Source organism: Schistocerca gregaria, chromosome 2 (genome assembly GCF_023897955.1).
Source record: "Schistocerca gregaria isolate iqSchGreg1 chromosome 2, iqSchGreg1.2, whole genome shotgun sequence".
NCBI classification, from domain to species: Eukaryota; Metazoa; Arthropoda; class Insecta; order Orthoptera; family Acrididae; genus Schistocerca; species Schistocerca gregaria.
This window is the reverse complement of record NC_064921.1, coordinates 606263893-606289133: the sequence shown is the minus strand read 5'-3', so window position 1 is coordinate 606289133 and position 25241 is coordinate 606263893. Positions and strand designations below refer to the sequence as shown.

General features: G+C 38.0%; 1 protein-coding gene across 5 annotated transcripts in view; it reads left to right on the top strand.

Annotated features, from left to right (window-relative positions):
* The window catches only part of LOC126334563 (extracellular sulfatase SULF-1 homolog), a 1305433-nt gene that overhangs the window by 1238144 nt on the left and 42048 nt on the right, over positions 1 to 25241 (top strand). For all 5 annotated transcript variants that reach the window (XM_049996948.1, XM_049996944.1, XM_049996947.1 and 2 more), the window contains 2 exons: positions 19049 to 19681; positions 23836 to 23972. In XM_049996948.1, coding sequence (XP_049852905.1) covers positions 19049 to 19681; positions 23836 to 23972 — 770 coding nt within the window. The remainder of the gene's footprint in view (positions 1 to 19048; positions 19682 to 23835; positions 23973 to 25241) is intronic.

Below are 25241 nucleotides of genomic sequence, written 5' to 3'. Positions count from 1 at the left end.
GAGTGTAGCAGAAAAAATGTCACTTTCTGGAAAAGTCAAGCATCAATACAGAAGTTTAATGAAAATTCTTGGTTATCTAAAAATACAGCTGGCATTGTTCTAATTGTATGGGAAATGGAAAATATGTTTTCTTCTCACTTTTTCCAGGAGTGTGCTTATGTCTGAAAGAAGATTTTTGCTCTGAAAGCTTGTAGCTCACTTAGAAAAAAATCACAAATTCTGTAATATGAATTACAAGTTTTTTTAGAAGATTGTAGATTCATCTAAGAAACATGCACACAGTTGAATACAACATTGTCTCTAATTCTTAGAACTGTACTGGTAGAGGCACTTAAGATACTAGATTATATTTAGTACAAAATGGGATTCAAACCCCTATCCAACCATCCTGATTTGTGTTTCCCTAAATTATTTCAGTGAAATGATTCCTTTGAAAAGGCCACAACTAATTCTCTGCCCCAAAATTTTCCAGTCTTACCTTGTACTGCATCTGTGGTGACATCATCAATGATGTAATTTAATGTAATGTTAAACAGTCAGAAGTCCAGGAAGGAATAACCATATTATGAGGAGGATAGATCGTTACTCATCATATATAGGAGACATGGAGTTGCAGACAGACACAACAAAAAGACTGGTCACAGTGGCCAGAGACAGTGTTCTGTGTGTTAACCAGCACTTTGCAAACTTTAATTGTATGTAATAAGTATTTTGTGCCACGACCATATTAAATTTAAATCCTGCGTATGTGTTCTTTGCTATATATAAATACCAAAAAGTGAAGCACCCAGAAAGGGAAGAGGGAATGAAATGAGACTTTAGGGGTTAAGAGCTTCAGTGATATCAACTCATATTTACAAAGAGCTTGTCAGTATGAGTCCAATTATCATTATGATGTTGCATCCCTCATGGCCTGGATGCACACACTAATTTGATTGAGAAGGGTGTCGTAAAGCCATCCTGAGGTAATAAGCCATCCTGAGGTAATGTGCCATCCAGAGGTAATCTGCCCCATAGCTCTTGTATCTGCTCCTTGATATCTTGGATAATGGCACTGGGACTGAGTTAATGTCCTAATTAGTCCCATGTATGTTCTGTTGGGGACAGATCTGGGGATATTATTGGCCATGGGAGTATCTCAACATCGTGCAGACATTTCATAGATGCCCATGTTGTGTGGACAAGCATAGTCCTGTTGAAAATTGCCTTTCAGAGATTCTCCAATCCTTTCCAGCAACAGCAATGACTTGAAGTTGCATCAGATGGCTCTCCACAACATGACACCAGGAGCAACACTACTGTGTGTGTCTAAAACACTGGTATGATGTACTTCTCCTAAGGTTACCCCCATGCTCGCAGATGATGGTCGTCATGGGTAGTGCAGAGGTGTTTTATCGCTGAGCACAAAGTGATACAGTTCAATGGTAGTCGATGCTTCACAGTCATGGCACCATTCAAAATGCAGCCATTTGTGTTGTGGTGCTAACGGCAGCTAGCATACTGGTTAGTAATTCTCTAGTCCTGCTGCTGCTTGTCTCTGCCCAATGGGGTTTGACCTCCCTTTCTAAATTGTTTCCATATAATGAGCCTTTTGGCAAATAACTCCCTCCGTAGTATCTCTGACATGGGTTCCTCTCAGGCCCCTCTCCTCCCCCTCCCCCCTTGCTAGGTCACTAGCACAAATAGCCAGTCTGTGGGGTGCAGCTGTTATGTACCTATCTCATGGAGCCTTCTACAACACACGGAATCATTCCTGGTACCTGAGCTAATCACCATCTCGTGTATGCATAGGAGAGGTTGCTTATCTCTTGGGGTCATTGGAAATCCCAGCAATGACCATTGCACCAGGCAGCCCTTGCTGCAGCTGGGTGTTGCAGCAGCATGAGTCCCTGATGGAGTGGGTGGTAATGGGCCACACACTCTGCACATTAAGCATGCTAAGCTTCATATTTCTAGCTGCTCTTCTGCAGCCGTCTCTTCAGACAGCAGTCACTCTCTCTCTGCTCCTACTTTTGTGTCCTCGGCCTTCCCCTCCCTGGCCATCCACTGAGAGGAAGGCTGGACCTGCCAGTGTGGGGTGAAAACCTTTTCCCATTACTTGGTTTGTTCCAGGATAGATGGGGAGACTTTTGCTGCTGCCAAACCACCTTTTTTTTACATATCAAAGATAAGTTTGGTGAAGTTGACTCACTTACTAAGATGCCATCTGGTTCCCTCCTGATTAAAACCTCTTCTGCCAGTCACTCAGCTTCCCTTTGTGTTAGCTGCAAATGCTTAGGAGACATACCAGTGAGCATCACTCCTTAAATATGATCCAGAGCATTATCTTCTGTAGGGATCTCCTCCTCCAATCTGACAAGAAACTCAAGATTAATCTGGCACAGTACAGTTTTTATTTTGTCCAGTGAGTCAAGAGAGATTGTAAGGACAATCCCACTGATACCAGCACTTTCATCCCGACTTTTAAGGAGGATGAAGCTCTGTACCTCACCTCCTGTGCATTGTTTTTGGTGCTTCTGTTTGGTCACATGTCTTCACGATGAATCCCATTTGCAACAACTGCAGCCACCCTCTCCATATGGGGAGTACTTGCTGCAAAACATAGCCCCATTGCTGATGATCAAAGAATTTCAGGCTGTTCTCCTCACATTGATCAGTTAGTTTATATACAATATAGAGTCCTGCACATATTTTCCTATAACCTCAGTGCAATGTTTTTAAATGGCAGAGAATGGTCTAGGCTGACTCTCAAGTATTTTGGTAACCCATCTCCATTCTGTTTCCAACTGTCTTGTGACTTCTCTGTTACGCAGGTGAAATGAGCATACTTGAGTTTTTCCTGCATAAGGTCACAGAAAATTTTCCACACAGTAGTCCCCAAAGGTTTCCAAGGCCTCTGTCAGTTTTCTTTCAACCTCTTCAAATGTTGTTTCCTGAGCAGCGAAGGCAGTGTCATCTGCATATATGAATCTTTTTATTTCCTGTTGGTGTAGTTGGTCATTTGTGTACATATTGTACAGAACAGGATAAAGAATGCTCCCTTGTGGTAATCCATACTTTTGCTTCCTCCAGCTTCGATTCTGCAGCATGCATCTTAACATGTAGGAAAGTTGGATGCCAGCCATTCGTTATTTCATACACATCAGAGAGGGTTACAGTCAGCCACTTGCTAGCCACTACTACTTCCAGCACAATGCTTGTGACCAGGGTAGTCTGCTCCAGTGCTTCTCCTTAGAAGACAGACATGTGCTGAGCATTGAAAGTACTCTGTGTATTGGAAACATTATTGCTGATGGACAATACCATGGCTGTTGACGTACTAACGTCTACCAGGTGTCGGCAGAGGTGACAGCCTCGCCCACATACAATGCTCTCATAGGTGACAGTGACACTGCAATCAAAGGGATTATGCTGCATCTGCAAGTCACATGTTCACCAAGTGATATGTGATATCCTTCCACTTGCAGCCTACTCAACATGTGGCTTGATTGCTAGCAAAGAGCATACGCTCAGTCTCTGGGCATAACACTGGCCATGATCAGCGGCTCATCATTCAGAGCTCCCCAGATGGGCCCAGCCCGGGGGGCCAAACCTACACCATGGTGCAATGTCACTCCAGCAGCGACCAGGGATTCCGCTCCACATCAAACACACCAAGCCGCCAGTTGACTTCCTCAGGGTCTTTGCCTCCTGTGATGCTGACCTTCACAGGACTCAATGTCACTGAACCATTAGTGCTTCAGTGGAAACTAAACTGTGTACTTGTGACTAATAGTGGCTAACATGACCAACATGACAACAAAATTTGATTGTGCCATACTAATATCAGATCAGGACAATCTTTAGTTGTGTTGCTCAAACTCTGCCTTATATTGAATTATGCTTCGGTGTGTTATGCAAATAAAAGTGTACTTATTTGCTACCTTGGAATTGTCATTCAATCATCAACTGTTTGCATGCATACTATGAAGTACATAAAATTTGTGCTTGTAGGTGAGGCCGGCACATCTGGTGGTGTCTGCTAGAGGCTAGCGTGCCAGCAGGCTTGTTATTGTCCATCAGCAGTAATGTTTCCATAACACATGGAGTACTTGAAATGCTCAGTGCACTACTGTCACCAATGGAAAAGTGCCTGTGGTACTGTGACAGATTACCTGCTGATTGCAGACAATTGTGCTGAAAGCATAAATGGCTGGTGAACAGCTGGTTATAAGTGAGGTCAACAACGTCAGCAGCAGTTATTAATTTCCTTTACAAACCATCTTGAATATGTTGGGTCAAATTTGGTATCTCACTGCAGCACAGTTTCCCTTTTCTGAAACCTGTTTGTCAGGGATAAGTTTTGTATTGATTTTGGATGCTGTTCTTTGCACAATTATCCTCTAAAATAGTTTTTATAGCGGGCAAGTTAAGGAAAAAAGATGGGATTTTGTTGGCTCAGTTGGTGATTACCAGACTTTAGTTGTGTTACTACTTAATCCTTCCATTGCAGTTTTGAAATCTGAAATTTTTCCAAACATCCATTCATCATCCTCACTATCCATTCATCAGTTCTTGGGCCAAGCTGCTGTATTTGGTCAGTTAGTATGTTACTGTAGCCTGCTGCTATATTTCTTTTCTATTTTCTTACTGTTCTTCTCAGTTTTTCAGCCAGAGATTTGACCTCTCCTTTGTGCTTTCCTTGAGATTCAGCCTAGTTGCCTTCTGTCTTGTCTCTTGATTCAGTGGCCATTTGAGTGGCATTTGTGCTCAGTGGTAGACTCGCAGAATCATAGCTAATGTTATTAACAGTTGCCACACTCTTCAACTGTTCTGTTTCATGCCCAGATCAGTTGAAACTATTGTAAGGATTATAGCCTCTTTGCCATCTGCCACTGTTAAATGATGGTCTGAGTTTTGGGTCACATAAAAAGCTTCAGTCCCTCTCTCTTGGTCGCACTTTCTAGTTCTTTCCCATTTTTTATCAATCAAGTTATATCCCCAGCTGACATTTTGACCATTAAAATCTCCGAATAAATCTTGAAGTTTTCATTTTGAAAATTTGGCATGTGGAAGGTAAAATCAATATTAGATGGTTTTTACACTGACATAATAGTACAAAACTGCAGCTCAGTTGTTAAAATTCAGTGTTGTTTGTGTCCATGATACTTATTGACATAATCTCTGTATCTGGTCTTACAAAGATAGGCTACCATATTGTTCATTAGGGCAATGTAATACCACTTTCTTCCCTTCAGTTTTTGGTCATTGGTTATTTACTCCTCTGTGCATTTCTGGCAATCCTAAAATGTCCAATGAATGTTGTTTTCCATAATCTGATGGTAACATTTCTTTCTCTTTTGACAGCCCTTCAATGTTCAATGAGTTTTCAATATTTTTGGTCTTGAAAAGGACCAGTTGAGTTTCTCTATTGTCATCCTCTGACTTTACTTTTCTCACATTATATCCTGCAAACCATGGATGAAGGGCAACAGGCCAATTTAATATTCCTACTTTTCAAAAAGTGTTTTACGTGGTGCACCACTGCAGACTGTTAATGTAGGTACAAGCATACAGTATAGGCCTCCACATATGTGAGTGGCTCAAAGACTTCATAAGTGATAAGACACAGTATGTTGCCCTCAACAGCAAGTGTTCCTCGCAGACAAGGGTATTGTCAGGAGGCATCAGGGAAATGTGATAGCACTGCTATTATTCCCTATATACATAAATGGTCTGATAGACAGGGTGAGCAGCAATCTGCGGCTGTGGTGTAAGGGAAGACATTGTCATTGAGTGACTGTATGAGGATACAAGATGACTTGGACAAAATTTATGTCGGCGTGACGAATGGCAGCTAGCTCTAAATGTAGAAGGATGTAAGTTAATGCAAGTGAGTAAGAAAAACAATCTCCTAACGTTCGAATGCAGCCTTAGTAGTGTGCTGCTTGACACTGTCACCAGATCAGATCAAAGAAAGACATTGAAGCAGTTCAGAGGCGGGCTCCTAGATTTGTTAGCAATGGATTTGATCAGCATGCAAGGATTACAGAGATGCTCTGGGAGCTCAGATGGGAATCCATGGAGGAAAGACAATGTTCTTTTCAAGGAATACTAATGAGAAAATATAGAGAACCGACATTAGCAGCTGATTGTAGAACAATTCAACTGCCACCAACATACATTTTGTATGAGGACCCACCAACATACATTTTGTGTGAGGACCACAGAGATTAGTGTTCATATGGAGGCATATAGGAAGTCAGCCCTCTCTCTATTTTTCGAGTGGAGCAGCAAAGGCAATGACTAGTAAAAGTATAAGGTACCCTCTGTCAAATACCATATGGTGGCTTTCAGAGTATGTATGCTGATGTAGATGTCAATCAAATGTTTCTTTGTGGTGAAAGGATTAGCCTGAAAATCGTTTCTGCTGGACATAGTTAACTCATTCAGCATAGAGTTGTCACACTAATGCAATGATAACATCATAAATGGGGTGAGTAAATTGGACAGCACCTTGCCGACATCCTAACTGTGAAACATTTAAGATCTGTAGAAGATAAATATACACAATGAGCAAAAACATTGTGCTGGAAAGTGGGATCAAATCCCATGTACTTATTTTTGGTGGGAAGTGCACTTTCATTTGGAACAATCTTAGTACACATCACCAAATATTGCCTCAAAGTTAAGACTTTCATACTTAACAGAGGTTCTCCTACTAAGCTTGTGGACATTACCTGTGAAAAACATCGCAGGGAGGACCTGTGTTTAATTTCGAAGACATGCAGAGGTAATAGTGGTGAGCTTGAACTTTCAACTGGTGTACGAGCCATGGGTAGGTAATGTTGCTGGTGGCACAGAGGCAGGGGTCTGGATTTGTGTCTTGATTTAATTTGTAAGTTATGATTATACCTCACTGAAGGGTAAAAATACATCATCTCAGTACACAGAAGATATATAGCACCATGCTGCCACAGACATCTGGCCTCTGCTAGATGATTCCTGGGTACATTTAGGGTTGAAATAGGCATCTTGCTGTTTATAAGTCTTATCTGCACTTGTGTTGCAACATGATGATTTCCAGTTTCCACAAGTGTACTGAAGTCTCAGTCCAGTCCCTTGCTACTGTTCAAGCCATTACTGCAACACTTCAGAGAAGAGAGAGACATAGTATTACCACAGCTCTGCTACTGTCATCTTCCCTTTACCCACAAAAACAGTGGTGCTATCACAAACTGTCCTCTGTTGACAAAGACACAGGTCATGAATAATGTGACTAGACTCAAAATAAGATTATGCAGATACGTCACTCTGCATGGTATACTATCATTGGTCCACATCATCATCACTGACAACAGTCTGTTTACCCATTGCTGAGTGTAGTGTCATTTCTTCATTAATTTCTTAAGTACCTAAATCTTCTACTGGACATTTCCATCTGCAGTGATCTTCAGCTCTTCTTAATGTAATGTGGAGAGGTAGGCCAGCAATCTTCATTTGATCCACCCACTAACTTGATGACCTTCAACATGTCCTGCCTTCAGTTTTGCCTTGCAAGATGGCCATTCCCAAATGATCTCCCTCTCTTCTCAAAATATGCTCAAGGAACTGCAAATAACTTTGACTGACATGGGAACATAAACTACTTGTGAAGCTAAGTTCTTCTATAAAGGAAGCATTGGTTCTTCTTTCTGTGCATGGTTTGCATAACATCTTCCTCCAATATTACATTTTGAAGGCATCAGTTTAGCTCTTGTCACCATCTTTCATGGTCCAAATCTCGCAAATGTACAATAAAAGAGGGAACACCAATGATTCCACCTGTCACAACTTCACTGTTTTGGACATTGCTTAGTTTTGCCAGGTCTTTAACCATTAAAGCTTGGCCAAGGATGATTTATCATTTTATTTCTTTATCACAGTTTACTGTGTCATTGATAAGAGATCATGGGTATACAAAGTCATTCACTACCTCCAAATCCTTTAAGTAGCTTGTAAGTTAAATTTGATCTACATGTTGTCAGTTAACAACCATTACTTTGGTATTTTTCATATTTATCTCTAGAATGAAATTTAAACTAATATTATTCACTCTGGAGAATAGATAACTAAGTTCTTCCTCACTTTCTGCAATGAGAGGAGTATCATCAGCAAAACACTGATTGTTGATTTTCGCGCTGCCAAATAACAATTCCATCATCCAAGTAAAAATGTAACCCTAGATGACATACTCTGCATAGACATTATAGAACTAAGATGACAGCAGACAATCCTTTCAGACTCCATTTGTCATATCACACACTCAGAGCATTCATCATCCACATTTGTGGTTGCAGTATGACTGTCATAAACACCTTTTAGTAATGATACTAGGTGTCTGCAGTGCTGTTTTTCTGTGGGAACACTGGGGGATGCACACCCCTAAACTTTTTGTTGACAGAATAATATTTTTACGATGTTGAGAACTTGGAAGAGTGCCAAAGATTTATCTCACGGACGTAAATTTTTTACTGCATTTTTTCGTGTTGGTAATTGCAATACAAATGATACCAGTGCAGTTTTTTGCGGGAAAAATGATGTCATTGACTGTTTCAAGCATCTCGAAGCTCTGGCAACCGTTCTCGACAACTGAATCGCTGGCAGCCAGTTCGACAAGCATGTGGTGCCCTCGCTCACTAATAGTGGGGCCGATGGTAGTGCTACACGGATATGAATACGCTCAAATGCCGAGGTACTGATGAGGTCTCTACAGTCCCACTACCATGATCCTTCGCGATTCATTGCCATCTCTGTTTTGTCATTCTTTATTCATTTGTGTTTGCTGTTCCATTCCCATTGGTTGTGCGAAGTTTTACAGGGTGTCCTGTCTTTCGTTGCAACTTGTAAGTTAAGTTGGAGGTGAGAAATGAGCAGAAAACTAACAAACTATTTTATTTGTTCCCCTGCATCTAGAAAACCAAAACCTGTCAATAATTTGTGTGCGAGTGAAACGCCAGGAAGTTCAACATCAGAGGATGACGAAAGTGAAACTGTAAACCTGAGCACTGAACCTATGTGTGAAAATGCAGTGAACGAATGTGTGCATGGCAGAAAATTAAATGATCATCCAGAATGTTGGACTCAGGAACAATAAATCACATTTTGTGAGAAAAATGACTGGTTGATCATTTCAAACAAAAAATTTGACTCCAGAATTTGAAAAGAAGTAGGAAGCTTAGGAGTAGAGAGAAATAAACAAGGCATGAACATTGCACAGCCTTGGGCTGCAGTATCTGTGTCTTCTTCAGGTGGTTCCAGAAAAGAAGAAATGGTTTCTTTGCATAAAGCCAACTGAAGAGTCCAATACCATTTTTTTCCCCCTCGACATGTTGATGACATGTCTAAAAGCAGACGGGTGGTATCCTATGCTTCAATTATAAGTAATTTTCACTGCATTAATCAAATGTCGGAGTACCCTCAAACTTTTTTTTTAGAAAAAAAGCACTGGGTGTCTTGGAACCCCGAACTCATTGAACACATGCCACAACTTGTTCCATATGACACAGTGACAAAGGCCTTTTCATAATTTAGGAAACAAATGAAGGCAGGGACACCAGAACTCAAGACATTTTTCAGTTATCTGCATCAAATTCATCATTTCCTTTCTAGTTCCTTTACCTGTCACATAACCTCCTTGTTCAGAAGAAATCTGAGGTTTCAGGAATGTCTTTAGGCATTGATTCATTACACACAGGATTCTGCTATCATGTGATATTAATGCACAGTCAGGTAACTGGAGCAGTTTCTAACTGATCCTTTTTGTGCAGAGGAATTAGAACAGACGCAGTCCAGTCTTTAGGACATAACCAGCTTTCTGCACCATAATACATATTAAATGTAAAGCATGTCTGCCTTCTTCTCACATTACAGCCAGAATTTCTCTGGAAATACCATCTGCATATCAGGTTTTGTTGTTTTCCAAATGATTGATAGCACTTTCAATTTCACTGAATAGAATATCAGATTCCATGTCTGATTCCATGCAAATGTGTTCTTCCTTGATATTATTTCCTGTGCAATGCAGGATTTTTCAGTGTCAATTCCACCAGTTATAATTTTTTTCTTGTCACTGATAAGATTGCCATTTATATCTTCTATCACCCATATGCATGGTTTGAACTTTCAAGTAACACTGTTTTACCTTCCTGAAGAGGTCAGGCATTTGATTTACCTTTTTATGCTGGTCCTTTATGTCAAAAATACTGCTGAGATACTGTGTCTTGTCAGCTCAGCAGTTGCACTGTATTTCATGGCAAAGTATTTTGTATGCTTCTTCAACCTGAGCAATTTGTATGCCACATTTCTTCAGTGTGCTTTCCTCTCTTTGATCAGTGGTGTATCAGTTTCATAATCCATGGCTTCATTAAAGGAATATTAGTAATCTGTTCGAGTGGAGAAGAACTGATTACTTCCTTCACTCTGTCTCACGTAGGGGGACTACTTCATCCTCTGTTACTTGCTGGGGTAGGGTCTCATTCTTTCTCCAAACTCTTTGAGACAATTTTTGTCTGCTATACAAACCTATCTTATTCTTGTCCTTCTGATCAATTTCAGCTCTATCTGGATTTACACGAATAGCATAGGATGGTCACTGCCACAATCTGCACCATGATAGATCTTGCAATCCAGAACAAAAGTATACCAATGCTAGCTGACCAAAGCAAAATTAGTCAGATTTCTAACAGTATCACCACGAGAAATCCACTTGTAGCAATACTGTGGATTATGTTGGAAAAGGACAGTACAGGTAGCAAAGTTATTAATCATTCAAGATTCCTGTAGCTGCTCCTCCCATTTCTTATTAATATGCAAGTCACAAAGGCCAACACAGGTCTCATGTGTTTGTTGTCTATACTTTCATCTATCTTCACATTAAAATCACCTCCACAACTAATATTTCCTTTTTAGGTATCTTTATGATGATATGTTCTAGCAGCTCTTAAAATTCATTAGTTTCTATGTCCGATGAAGCTTCAGTGGAAGACAGAACTGAAAGATTCTGATACTGCAAAAAAGAGAAGTACTCATTTTAATGGGAACTATTCTATCATGAACAGACTTATAACAAATAACAGCATTACCAAGGCTATTAAGAATGTACTTAGAGTGGTAATTATTTACACTAGTGCCCTTCAAAATAGTGAAATATGGTTCTATATGTCAGATAACATGTAAACTATCACAAAGTATTATTAGAAAATCACTCAAATTGAAATGGATGTTATGTTGTCGTCATCATCATTCCATCATCATTGACATCTAAGTCACTGAATGTCAAATAAAAAGACGCATATGGTGGCCAAATAATCCCTTATGGGGCCTGACAGCCAATAATACCATAGGATCATTTCATTCCATTTCAATTCTTTCATTTCATTTCATAGTCTGTTGAGGTGATCCTGCAAGAAACTTAATCTGTTTATCCTGTTTCAATTGTTGCACATAAAGACCACATTCATGAAAACAAAAACAGTAAGAATACATGCAAAACTTCTCCTGCTTTAAAGCACACTACAAAAATATATGAGGGTTGGAACTTAAATAGTGGCAACTATTTGTTCACAACGGATACAAAAGAGTAAAGCGTTTGCACTTGTTACTGTACTTCAAAGTAGTCACCAGCATTGTGTAGAGCCCACTGCCAGCGACATGGAAGGCATAATACGCTGTTAGCAGAGCCTGTTCTGTTGATGGTGCGAATGGAGCAGTCTACTGCCTGTCATATCTCTGTAACAGTTATGAAGCGAATGCCATGTAGTTCATCTTGAGAAACAACTCAAAGTCAGAAGTCCAGGGAGTATGAGGGATGGTACACCACTTCCCAGTCCCATCAACCGAACAGAGCAGCCACAGCCTATGCTGTATGTGCCGCACATTGTCGTGCAAAATAATGGGTGGGTTGCCCAGAAAGTATTGCTGCTTCTTTCGCAAAGTTGGTCACAGGTGCTGCTCCAAAATGAACAGTAATATGATTTAAGTCCTTGTGACTTTGATTTGATTCCAAAGATGAAGGAACCACTTCGTGGCATTTGCTTCAGAACTGTTCCAGAGATTTGACAGGCAGTAGACCATTCCATCTGCACCATCAACAGAATAGGCTCTGCTAACGGTATACTACATCTTCCACATCGCTGGCAACGGGCTCTACACAATGCTGGTGACTACTCTGAAGGACAGTAACAGGTGCAAACATGTAACTCTTTTGTATCGGTTGTGAATAAATAGTTGCCACTATTTAAATTTCAACCCTCGTAGTTACTTGGATGAGCTGAAGATCATCAGGCAACTGTATTGGCTTTGCTTTATTTTGTGACACTTAAAATTGTATTATAATCCATAATTGTATTATAATCCAAACTAATGTCATAATCTTTTGAATAAATTGCATCCAAGACAAATTCAATCAAGAAAATAAATTTGAAACAGAATTTCTGGTCAGTTTTTACCTACAGGAGATGAAATGTGTGGTACACATGCAAAAGTAAATGTGACACGTAACTTTTGGAATTAATAGTTCATTTCTGGGTAAGGAGAGATGAATAGACTGATGAAAGTTAAAAAGGAAGAGCAGGCCATTCACACCCCAGGATGAGAATGAGCCACCTGTAGTCATGGCAAGGGTAGGCAGTGTGTTGTATTCACTGAAGCAAACCTAGTGCCCAAAGTCCAAAGTAACAGGAAGGCAATCCCCCTCCTACTCCACCACCACAGAATAATCATTGCTGTACATGGCTCATATGCTTGCAACACATGTGCTCACTGGGGGTCATCTTTAAATCAGTTACTATAGGCAACAGATTAATACACATTTGTTTAAACAATGTACACAGAATACTCAGCTTTGATTGCTGCTACATGTTTGGCACTGGAGTCCAAGTCCTATATGCTAACTAATCTAACAAATTGAAAGGAACTACCTAAACTATAGAGTTCTGTATGAACTACAGTCTATGACAGTTACTGACTTCATTCTTTGAATCTGAATTTCTTGGACATTCAGCATTTAGCATTATAGCAGGAAATTTAAAGGGGGGAGGAACTACATCTCATGGTGGAAACTCTTTTTTAGTGTAAGATCAGTGTCCAGTGGGAAACTCAGCCATGCAAGTACTAAAGATGTCAAAAAAGTTCAAGATAGTTGCAAAAGTAAAATGAAAAATGTTAGTATATTTCATCAAAATATTGGGGGATTGAACAATAAAATTGATGAGCTTCTGCTTTGTTTAGAAGATATAGAAACTGAGAATGTAATAGATGTACTATGCCTGTCTGAGCATCACATTGTCACTGATATGCAAAAGGTTAGCATCAATGGGTACAAATTAGCTGCACATGTAAGTAGAGATAATATGATGAGAGGAGGAGTTGCCATATATGTCAAAAGCTTCCACAGTGCAAAAAATTTAGAAACTAAAAAATTTTGTGTAGAGCAACATATGGAAGCATGTGCCACTGAACTTAAACTAAAGGATGGCACTTTCATAATTGTAACAGTGTATAGGTCCCCCTCAGGGAATTTCCAGCTATTTCTGGAAAACTTGGATGCTTTGTTGTGCTATCTGTCAGACAGGGGGAAGCAAATTATCATTTGTGGGGATTTCAATGTTGATTCCCTGAAAGAGTGTAATAGGAAGAATGACCTTTTAGTATTACTCAGTTCTTTCAATTTGAGCTCCGTCATTGATTTTCCTACTCGGATAACAAAGAACAGCAGTACATTGATAGATAACTTTTTTATAGACCAAGATAAGTTTAAGGACATAAATGCTTATCCTGTTGAGAATGGTCTTTCAGATCATAGTGCACAGCTTGTTACAGTACATGACATAGCTCCATGCAGTATAATAAATCAGACTTTCAAAGCAGTGCGTTCAATTAACAATATAAATATTGCAAACTTTAGGGAAAGCCTACAGCAGCTAGACTGGGATGAAGTGTATAAGGAACCCGATGCAAACTTGAAATATAACTTATTTCACAATACATTTTTAAGGGTATTTGAAAATTGTTTTCCCAAGAAAATAGTTAAACATAATTCCAAGAAAACATATAAAAAACCTTGGCTAACTAAAGGAATAAGAATATCTTGCAACCGCAAAAGAGAACTGTATCTAACAGCAAGATGGAGTACTGACCCCAAAATTGTTCAATATTATAAAAACTATTGTGCAGTACTAAGAAAAGTTATTAAAAAGTCCAGAAGCATGTGTATCATGTCTGAGATCAGTAACTCTGATAATAAAATTAAAGCAATTTGGAATATTATTGAAAGGGAAACAGGGCAACCAAGAGCACAGGAAGACTTTAGTGCAATAAAATTGAATGACAAGTGCACTAACAAACAATCAGAAATTGAAAATATTTTGAATAATCATTTTTTAAATGTTGTGGAGAAAATAGGATCTAGATCTTCACTAGAAGAGGCAAGGCTATTAATAGAAGAGGCCATACCTGCACAGTTTGAAACAGCTGTAATTCCACCAACCTCTCCCTCTGAAATCAGTAAAATAATAAACTCACTGAAAAGTAAAAGCTCTTACGGAATTGATGGCATTTCCAGCAAAGTACTTAAAGCTTGTTCCCCACAGATAAGTAGAATTCTCAGCCACGTATGTAATAGCTCTTTGGAGCAGGGTGTTTTCCCTGATAGACTGAAATATGCCATTGTAAAACCATTGCATAAAAAGGGGGATATATCGGATGTCAACAACTACCGCCCAATCTCTCTTCTGACAGCTCTATCAAAAATTTTTGAGAAAGTAATGTATTCAAGAGTAGCCTCCCATATTTGTAAAAATAAAGTACTAACAAAATGTCAGTTTGGTTTTCAGAAAGGCTTTTCAACAGAAAATGCTATATATGCTTTCACTGATCAAATATTAAATGCTCTGAATAACCGGACATCACCCATTGGTATTTTTTGTGATCTCTCAAAGGCCTTTGATTGTGTAAATCATGGAATTCTTTTAGATAAGCTAAATCATTATGGTTTGAGTGGGGCAGTGCACAAATGGTTTAATTCATACTTAACTGGAAGAATGCAGAAAGTTGAAATAAGTGGTTCGTGTAATGTTAAAACAGCTGATTCCTCAAACTGGGGTGCTATCAAGCACGGGGTCCCACAGGGTTCGGTCTTAGGTCCTTTACTGTTCTTGATATACATTAATGACTTACCATTCCACATTGATGAAGATGCAAAGTTAGTTCTTTTTGCTGATGATACAAGTATAGTAATAACATCCAAAAACCAAGAACTAAGTGATGTAATTGTAAATGATGTTTTTCACAAAATTATGAAGTGGTTCTCAGCAAACGGACTCTCTTTAAATTTTGATAAAACACAGTATATACAGTTCCGTACAGTAAATGGCAAAACTCCAGTAATAAATATAGAATTTGAACAGAAGTCTGTAGCTAAGGTAGAATTTTCAAAATTTTTAGGTGTGTCCATTGATGAGAGGTTAAACTGGAAGCAACACATTGATGGTCTGCTGAAACGTCTGAGTTCAGCTACGTATGCTATTAGGGTTATTGCAAATTTTGGTGATAAGAATCTCAGTAAATTAGCTTACTATGCCTACTTTCATTCACTGCTTTCGTATGGCATCATATTCTGGGGTAATTCATCGTTGAGTAGAAAAGTATTCATTGCACAAAAACGTGTAATCAGAATAATTGCTGGAGCCCACCCACGGTCATCCTGCAGACATCTATTTAAGGATCTAGGGATCCTCACAGTAACCTCACAGTATATATATTCCCTTATGAAATTTGTTGATAATAATCCAACCCAATTCAAAAGTAATAGCAGTGTGCATACCTATAACACCAGGAGAAAGGATGATCTTCACTATGGTTAAATCTGACTTTGGCACAGAAAGGGGTAAATTATGCTGCCACAAAAGTCTTTGGGCACCTACCAAACAGCATCAAAAGCCTGACAGATAGCCAACTAACATTTAAAAATAAATTAAAAGAATTTCTAGATGACAACTCCTTCTACTCATTGGCTGAATTTTTAGATATAAAGTAAAAAAAAAAAAAAAAAAAAAAAAAAAAAAAAAAAAAAAAAAAAAAAACTTAATCATTAGTGTCATGCAATATTTTGTGTAATGTAATTTCTTGTACAGACATCTTTTATTAACCTGACACGTTCCACATCATTACGAAGTGTCGTATTCATGATCTATGGAACAAGTATTAATCTAATCTAATCTAATCTGCCTGGTGACCACTCATAACTAATGGTGTGCTATTATGGCAGCAACTGATAACTGAAACTACACAAGCTGGACAATTGTATGTTGTGCATCTCCATTTGTCTGCCACTGGCAGAATGATTTCTGTCTGTGCTCTACTGTGTGGAAGAGAAAAGTATTTCCAGTTATCAGTGGTCTCTGTGGTGACTGACATCACTAGTGAGAGATGGATGTGATAATATGGAGTATACATAGTTGAAGCAAAAATTATTCCAGTATCCGAGAAGTGACTGCTTTTAACTTTGAGTCTCCTGGCCTGACAGTGTCTGCTTGCTCTCTGCTGATTTTGCTGTGTAATGCTAAGTGCACAGCATAGAGAACTTTGAATAAATGTAAGACTGTCTTATAATATGTAAATAATCTGATTGCAGCACAAAATAATTTGTGAATGGAAACACTGTTGGACTCTAGTAACAATTTTCTTTGCGTTAAGTACAGCTACTGGTAATGATAATCATTTGCGTACAACAGTTACTGGCTATTAAGTTTCAATGTTGCAGTCAGTTTTACTGTGCCTGTTACCACATATGACCCACGTTGATTTCTAGCCAAAACATGTTGTGAAAAAGGAATAGCATGCTATGAACAAATGTGCTTCATGTTGTATAACAAAGACAACTATTAATAGTAGTTAAGGAACTGAATTTGCAATTTGGTGTAATGGGGTTCAGATCCCTCTCTGCGTTCCGAATTTAGGTTTCCTATGGTTTCACTTAAACAGTTAAGATTAATCCCTCAATGCTTTCTTTGAAAAAGATACTGCTGATTTCTTTCCTTATCCTTATCTATTCCACACTTGTGTTTCATTTCTAGTGCTTTCTTTGTTGGTGGGTGTCAGTGGGTTTTAGTACTTGAACTTCCTTCCTTTCCTCTACAGAAAAAAATATTGATTGCACTTGGTGTCAAACATTGGGTCCCTCTATATGAAAGACCTGGATCCTTACATCTCACAGACACTGCCTGCAGACTTCTTCATTCAGATAAAGTTGCAGTATATGTACACTTAATAGAGAGGCAAAAAAGGTCGAGTTTTCTTTGGATGGTTCTGCTAATTTAACAGGACTGTTTTTGCATAATAATCAAATATTATTATCTCTTTTGTACATCCCATTTTCATGTGTTTTGTATCTACATTAAGTAATATAATTTAATTGTCAAAGTTACCAAATCCTAATTTGATGCAAGGTCATAAATGTACAATAAAATGCAGAGCACAATAGCAATTTACTGCAAGTAGCCCTCATTTAGTGGTGATAAATGGACCTACAAAATAATTTTTTTCTTTGAATCAGTTTTTACACGGATGGATCTAAGTGGGGGTACATTATCTGATGCTCAGTTACATTTTCCGAATTTTACCTCAAGAAAGAGCTCCCAGAGCAACTTTCTGTCTACCATGCAGAATTTTTTGCTATCTTGATGGCACTGGAGCATAAGAGATGATATTGTAGCAAGAAATTTCTCATCTGCTCTGAGTCTGCAAGTTCCTTCTTTACATAAATTTTGGACAGTTGTATCCAACAGATAGGATGGACTAGGAGAAGGAAATAATTATCTGCTGTGTGCCAGGCACTTAGGAATTAGTGAAAATGAACTTGCTGGTGTGGCCACAAAGGAGGATTGCTCTCACCGACCAGCTTGTTGTTTTATCCTGCAAGTACTTTCTAAATATGTAACAAGGAAAGCCAAGTGTTTATGGTAGCCTCAGTGACTGTAAGTGGGGAGTAATAAATAAATTGTTGTTTGGGAAATCTACAATGTGACCATGGCTTACCTCCTTTCAGCCATGGCAAGCAGAAAAAGTAGGCCTTACATAGCTAAGAATGGGGCATTGTCACAGTAATCTGTGCCCTTTTTAACCTATGCCAAATGCACTTATCAGTGTGTGAAACCATATTTTATTTGAGTGTGTTTTATCTTCTGTCCTGCATACTGCTCTGTATCGTCCACATGGCCCATCTACTATCTTCAATGGCAATGAGGTGAATGTGGTAGAGGTTTTGTGTGTTGTCTGTGCTCCTTTCCAAAACACTGGGAGAGATATTTGGGTGCATGGCTTCGTCACCCATTGCTATTAAATGGCCAGTTGGCAATGGTAATCTGTGCCACTTTTAAGTTTATTTGTCCTGTTACTTTATAATGGGTTGTGTCGACAATTATCCTTCATTATTTTTATCTATGTTTTGTGTTACTGCATTTTTTTGACCTTCTTTAGTCAGTGTCTTATAGAAGAGTGCTGATAACTCAGTAGTTCAGCATTCTAAAACCACAGCCATCATCATCATCATCATCATCATCATCATCATCATCATCATCACCATCTCCTCCTTCAGTTAAAAGTCCTCAGATATTTTAATTTTTTCTGATGTATTGTTGCTAGATTACAGTCTTTCCTTTCAAAATGTAGCACTATGACTGTAAAACAGAAAAATAAGTTGACAGTTGAACTTGTTGCAACATGGATCTATTTCAGCAGAAGAGTAACTTCTTCAAAAGCAAAGAATTAGGTGGAATCGATTCTGTTGCTCCATATCAGAAGGATTTAGTTATATAGTGTAAATTTCTGTCCTCTCTATACACAATTGTTCTAAATAATAGGTATTTAACATATTTAGATTTCATTACTTGATTTTACTGAAACCATAATATTGTATTTGTGTTATAAAAATAACCAAGATGTGGCCAGTGCTTTGCACTGAAAATCCTGTTTACTTGAACTTCTTGGATGTATTATGTATTACAATTTAGTAACTCAATTTATTTTTTAGGATATTAGGCGCCACTTGCGAGAAAAACGACCACCACAGCCTTCGTATGATGTCAGTAATGAGGATGAGGATGACAGTGAGACTCAGACCAAAGAGGATACTACCACAGAGAAGGATGATAATGATTATGGATTGCCAGCCATTCATATACAATACGGGGAAGGTACAAGTGTAAAGAAAGAAAACAACAGTAAACCTGCAGCAAGGCACAAACATCACCATGGACGAGGCAAGAAAAAACAGAAGCCAGTAACAGAGGCCTCTACTCTAAAATCACCTGCAGAACATAACATAGAGTCTGAGAGTGGTTCAGAAAGTGAGTCTCTTGGTGAATCACCATTTGATGAAAATTTATTTGATGAGAATGTTAAAGAAAATGAAAATTCTCCAGGCATATCACCCAACACACTCACGACTCACAGTCATGAATCAGCAGAGTTAAATTTTACATCTGAGAAGTTTAATACTATATCTCAGTTTGCATTTGACCTGTCATCACACAGAGATGTTGAAAACAGGTCAATACCAGCTTTACCAGAAGCTGAAATTCCATCACCTACAAAAGTTGATAACCCTTATAAGACTGACACTGTGGTTAATAATTCCACTGGAAAGAATGTAAGCTCAACAAAGGTAAGTTTATAGATTTGGTGTCATTCTCTGTAATTACAGAAATATAATTAAGATACTTTAAAACACAAAGAACATAACTGAAGCACTTTATAGTTTATAATATTCTTAATGGATTAGTAATTTCTGCCATAGTACATGAATTACAGAATTATTAATCTAGCTTTAACTATCATTACATACTCCCCTGTTATGAGCTGATCAGAAAATTTGTTTTAATACATTCTGCTGCGTTTAAGCTATGAGAGGCTAAATGAAGACTAAAATGTCACAGCAGTTTTGCATGTCACAGTAGTTAATTCACACTGTAATAAATTGTTTTGGAAAAAATGGGATGAGGGTCAGAAAATACTATATCTCAGTTTCTATACTGCCAACTCACAATTCTGCCCATAGCTTGTCTCACAAACTTGCTAACTTCTGTAATGGTTTAATTAAATTGTGCATTATGAGAAATTAGTTTCTTTCTGAGTGTATTACTTATGCATCATAAACTGAGTTCCCTATGTCTGAAGGAAAGTCTCATTAGTTTAAATCTGATACGCAAAGGAGCAAAAGGATAATTTACAATGTTATTACTACATGTCGACAAATTACTGAAACTGTCAATAGTTTTTCTATACCAGCTGTTGTATGTTCAACAAGACTTCTTTAATAGACTATCATGTTTCATAACTTTTTTAAGCACTGTTATCTAGAAGTTACTTAAAAAGTTTTTTGGTCTTTGCATACATTAGATAGCTAAATAAACTCTAAGGGGGAGAGGGGAGGAGGGGGGGGGGGAATAAAAAATTATATAAAAAAAGCAGATGATGCAGCATGAAGGAATTACCTGACTGGAATGTAAATCAGTAGATGTGATGTACAAGTACAGACAAACGAATGACTACAATTTAAGAAAAACTGGATCATTTATTCAAGAGAAAGAGCTTCACTAATTGAGCAAAACAGTAATGAGTTGATCCATCTCTGGCCCTTATGCAATAGCATTGATTGATAGAGTTGTTGGACGTCCTCCTGAGATATGTCATTCCAAATTCTGTCCAATTGGTGTGTTAGCATGTCAAACTTCCAAACTATCAGAGGGCCCTGCCCATAATGCTCCAAATGTTCTCAACTGGGGAGACATGCAGCTAACTTGCTGGCCAATGTAGGGTTTGACAAGCATGAAAACTATCAGTAGAAAGTCTCACCATGTGCAGGCAGGCATTATCTTGCTAAAATGTTAAGCCCAGGATGGATTTTTGTGGAGGGAATAGAATGGCCATAGAATATCGTTGACAAACTGCTGTGCTGTAAGGGTGCCATGGATGACAACCAAAGGGTTCTGAAAAATGGCACCCCAGGCCATCACTCTTGGATGTCAGGTGACAATCAGGTTGGTATCCCACTGCTGTCTGTGGCATCTCCAGATATGTCTTCCCTGGTCATAGGGGTTCAGTTCGAAGCAGGACTCATCACTGAATACAATTCTAGTCCACTCAATGAGATCCCAGGCCAAAGACATGTCTGGAGACACCCCTTGCAGTGGAAGGTTACTGACCTGACTGTTGCTCGCCATGCAGCCCAGCAGCTAGAAGTGATGGTTGTGGTGCCATCTCTTTTTATAGCAGGACGTCTTTGGCTGGCAGCTGTGGTACCCTTACATCACAGGTACACTGACAATATTCTAAGCCTTGTTTTGTTGCCATTCATGAGAAGCCATCCTGGGATCACATTTCAGCAAGCTAATGTCCTCCTACACATGCTTGTCTTTATGCTTGCCAAACCCTACCTTGGCCCGCAATGTCGCTGGATTTCTTGCCAATTGAAAAAATTTGCAGCATTATGGGCAGGGCCTTCCAACAGCTCAGAATTTTGATGAACAATGTGCCAATTGGAAAGAATTTGGAACAATATCCCTCAGGAGGACATCCAGCAACTCTATCGATCAGTGCCAAGCCGAATAACTGCTTGCATAAAGACCAGAGGTTGACCAACACGTTATTAACTTGCTTAATTTGTGAAGCTCTTTCTCTAGAATAAATCATCCAATTTTTTTGAAATCATAATACTTTGCTTGTCCTTAGATGTACATCACATCTACTGATTTCCATCTCAGTCAGATAATTCCTTCATTGTGTTTCATTTTTTTTGTTTTACAGTCATTTTTCTGATGCCAGGAGTGGAGAGGAACTTGTGAAAATATCCATGTTATTTATTAGCATCAGCACAAATGCTGTCCACAGTTATAGGCTTTAGTTTGTGTAATAAGCCAGTCACTGTCCTACCTGCTCCCTTAGATGTCACTAAGCTGTTATCAAGTACGCAACAGTTATTTTAACATACCTAACATGTATATTGTTTGTGATGTCATTCCTTCCCCCCTCCATTCAACTGTCTCTCTGAGGAGTCTCCTTTTGTGAAACAAAACTCTTACTTTTACAAAAATACCACATGTGGCATCTGCTCTGACACTCACCTACCACTGTCATATCCAGATGTAACATGAATGAATAAATAAATGTCAAACACTTACTGAATAATAGAGGTTTTGAGCATGCTGGGACTATGTAGCTATGCATGAACTGAAGAAGAATGAAAATTTAAAAGTTGAGCTGTTATCTTCAAGTTTTTGCTTATCCATAATTAAGTGTCTCTGTTAAATGATGAGTCATTATCTTCAATCATGCAATTTCTTGTACTTCACCCAGGATTTTCCAGTAGGGCTTTAATATGAATTGCTACTTTACTGTCAGCATCACATTCAGCTTTCTTTGCCTTCTCTCCCACATTTAGGTTGGCACATTTGTTGATTATAATAGTTTTCCAGGTTACTTTTTCCTTATGCCGTTCTAGTTCCATCCACGTTTCTTTTGCCTCATGTCTTGGGATATTTCTTCATGATTATTTTTATTTATCACTCTCTGACGAGCTACTAGTGAACCAAAAGTTCAAATTAAATAAAAACAGCTATTTTATTTATCTTTCTCTTTGTTTGGAGTCTCTCCTTAATAAATCACTAATTGCTCTATACTGTTTGTAAAAGAAAAAATTGGATTGCTACAACATCAATTGTTTTCACTTACTTATCTCTTAGTTCCAACATAATGACTGATTATTAATGACACTGAGACTGGTATTATCATTTTTATAGTTGATCTCCACTTTACGCATTTCTGTAAGAGCTACGCATTTGGTGTTGATAGACTAAAATCTGAACAACCATTAACTGTTAAGTAATGGTATTAACATCAAGCAATACAACACAACATACACACGACCATGATTTTCACATTCTGATGAATAATATAGCTTCACTAACATCATGATTATGCCACTATCCATTGCATGGCACTTCTTCTAAACAATGAATGGTTGTCTTTCCTCTAAGACTATAAATGGGGCAGAAAATGGTTTAGGGATAATGCTTTGGTTATAAATAAGGAAAAAAACTATTTATGAGTGTCAGTAATATTAGAAGTAAGACTAGAAGTAACATAAAAGCTGAGTTACGGAACTATGCTGTTAACACAAGCTCCATACACAAAATCTCTATGCATATGGGTGGATGAGCACTTGAGATGGGATAGAATATTGAAAGGAGTTCCCTGTAGAGAGCCAAGCAGGGAAATATTGAAAGAATTAAAAATAATGACACTTCTGAGCTTATACAGTCACGAATGTATGTGCTTTCTGAAAATCCAACAGGAGTTGTCAACATTGAACAATCAGCAGTTCATAACTACAAGACCCAGAGACGATTTTCACAGACATAAACAAAAAAGTCCATTACCAAAAAAGTGTACGTTCTCAATCCAAAACACTCTTTAATGCATTGCCCACTACAATAAATAAAACAAAAAGAATTTCATACATTCAAAGTTGAGATAAAACAAATTTTAATAGCATGCAGCTTTTATACCATTGAAGAGTACATGAATGTGTGAAATTGTTTACATGTACTGCTGTCAGATGATTGTATTTAAATGGAAGTTAGTAAACAGCTTAAATATAAGTAATTTTACTGTAACTGGCCTTGGCTATGAACTGACTACATCCATACGATGTATATTGTTAGTGGGTGAATAGAGAGAGTGAACAGAAATGAGTTGAATTATATACATTCCATCTACAGTGTTCCATTATTGTATCAATTTTGTCTTCTGTATTTTCAGAGTACAGCAAGTTCTGGACGTAGCAATACCCCAATTTCTCACCCTTCCCAGTCAAGACATCAAGTATTTAGTGGTAGACCAACATATGTTATGACTCATAACAAGGAAAAGCACAAATGTTTCTGTGAACCCGAAGGGTAAGCATGACGTTTAGTTCAATGAAAGTTATGCCATACTCTTAATACACAGAGTTGTGACACCCCTTCTTACTTTTATACCCACTGTGGTAGCAATACATCAAGCAAGTGGAACTATTGACTGCAATGTCTGGTAAACAGGAATCATATTGTTTATATTGGTTTTTATTATGGTTTTTACGAACAGGAGCATTCATAGTGCAATAAATTATAGAAACATGTTGATCACTTCTTGGTTCCCAGAAAACCTTAAGAGGTCATCAAATTTGAGAAACCTAATGTGAAACAGTTATAGTCAGTGTAAGCTAATTAGCTGCAAAAGCACAACATTTTTTATGTTTGATATGTACAACTTGTCAGTTTGATCCACCTGCCTTTTAAGAATATAACAACATAAACATTGATTACAATAGTTTTTTTCCTGTTGTGGTCATAATTTGACATTATTTACTACACTTTTTTGTTTCTAGAATAGGATATTTTGTTATTATAGGTATGACTTCATTTTGGTTTTGCTACACACTGTCCACAGTTCCATTGATTTATAACTGTCATTATATTTTGTCATGTTTACTATTTTCTTCAGTCTCTCTTTCTAACATATGTCTTTGAATGAGTTTATCATTTTGCACATGTATATTTTTTGTTCCACCCCCCCCCTCCCACACACACACACACACACACACACACACACACACACACACACACACACAAATAATTTGTACAGTTCTCTGTTTCTCTCTGTGTTACAAGTTGATATCTATTTACTAAGCCACTTAACTGTTGCTTGAAATCTGTGTTAAATATAGGTTATGTCTTGATTCAATGATGGCATTGGTCATATAGAAAAAATTGCAGATTTTGATTAATTGCTTGGTAGTTATTGACATAAAGTGTGCATTTAAGTGAAATATAATGTAATCAGTGTAGTGTTACAAATGTTTCAGTATAGTTGGAAGCACTTCATGTCAGTGAATAAAAATATAGACAAAAGTCATAATTTTGGCAACAGGCATCTCAGTGAGTGAAACAGAAAACAAAATGTATATTGTTGTTCCTTTTCAGAGATGTGAGTACATGTCCATGTGGGTACAACTGCATATTTATATTCTGATCATTTCAGCAGTTTAAATTGTAGTTACATTTAATTTTGCTAGCATGTCTTCATGCAAACATTGCAGCTTATGTGATCTAATTAATAAGATTTATCTCTATTCACACTTATTTGGGTATCATCTATGTTTCTTAGTATTAAACTGACACTTGCGA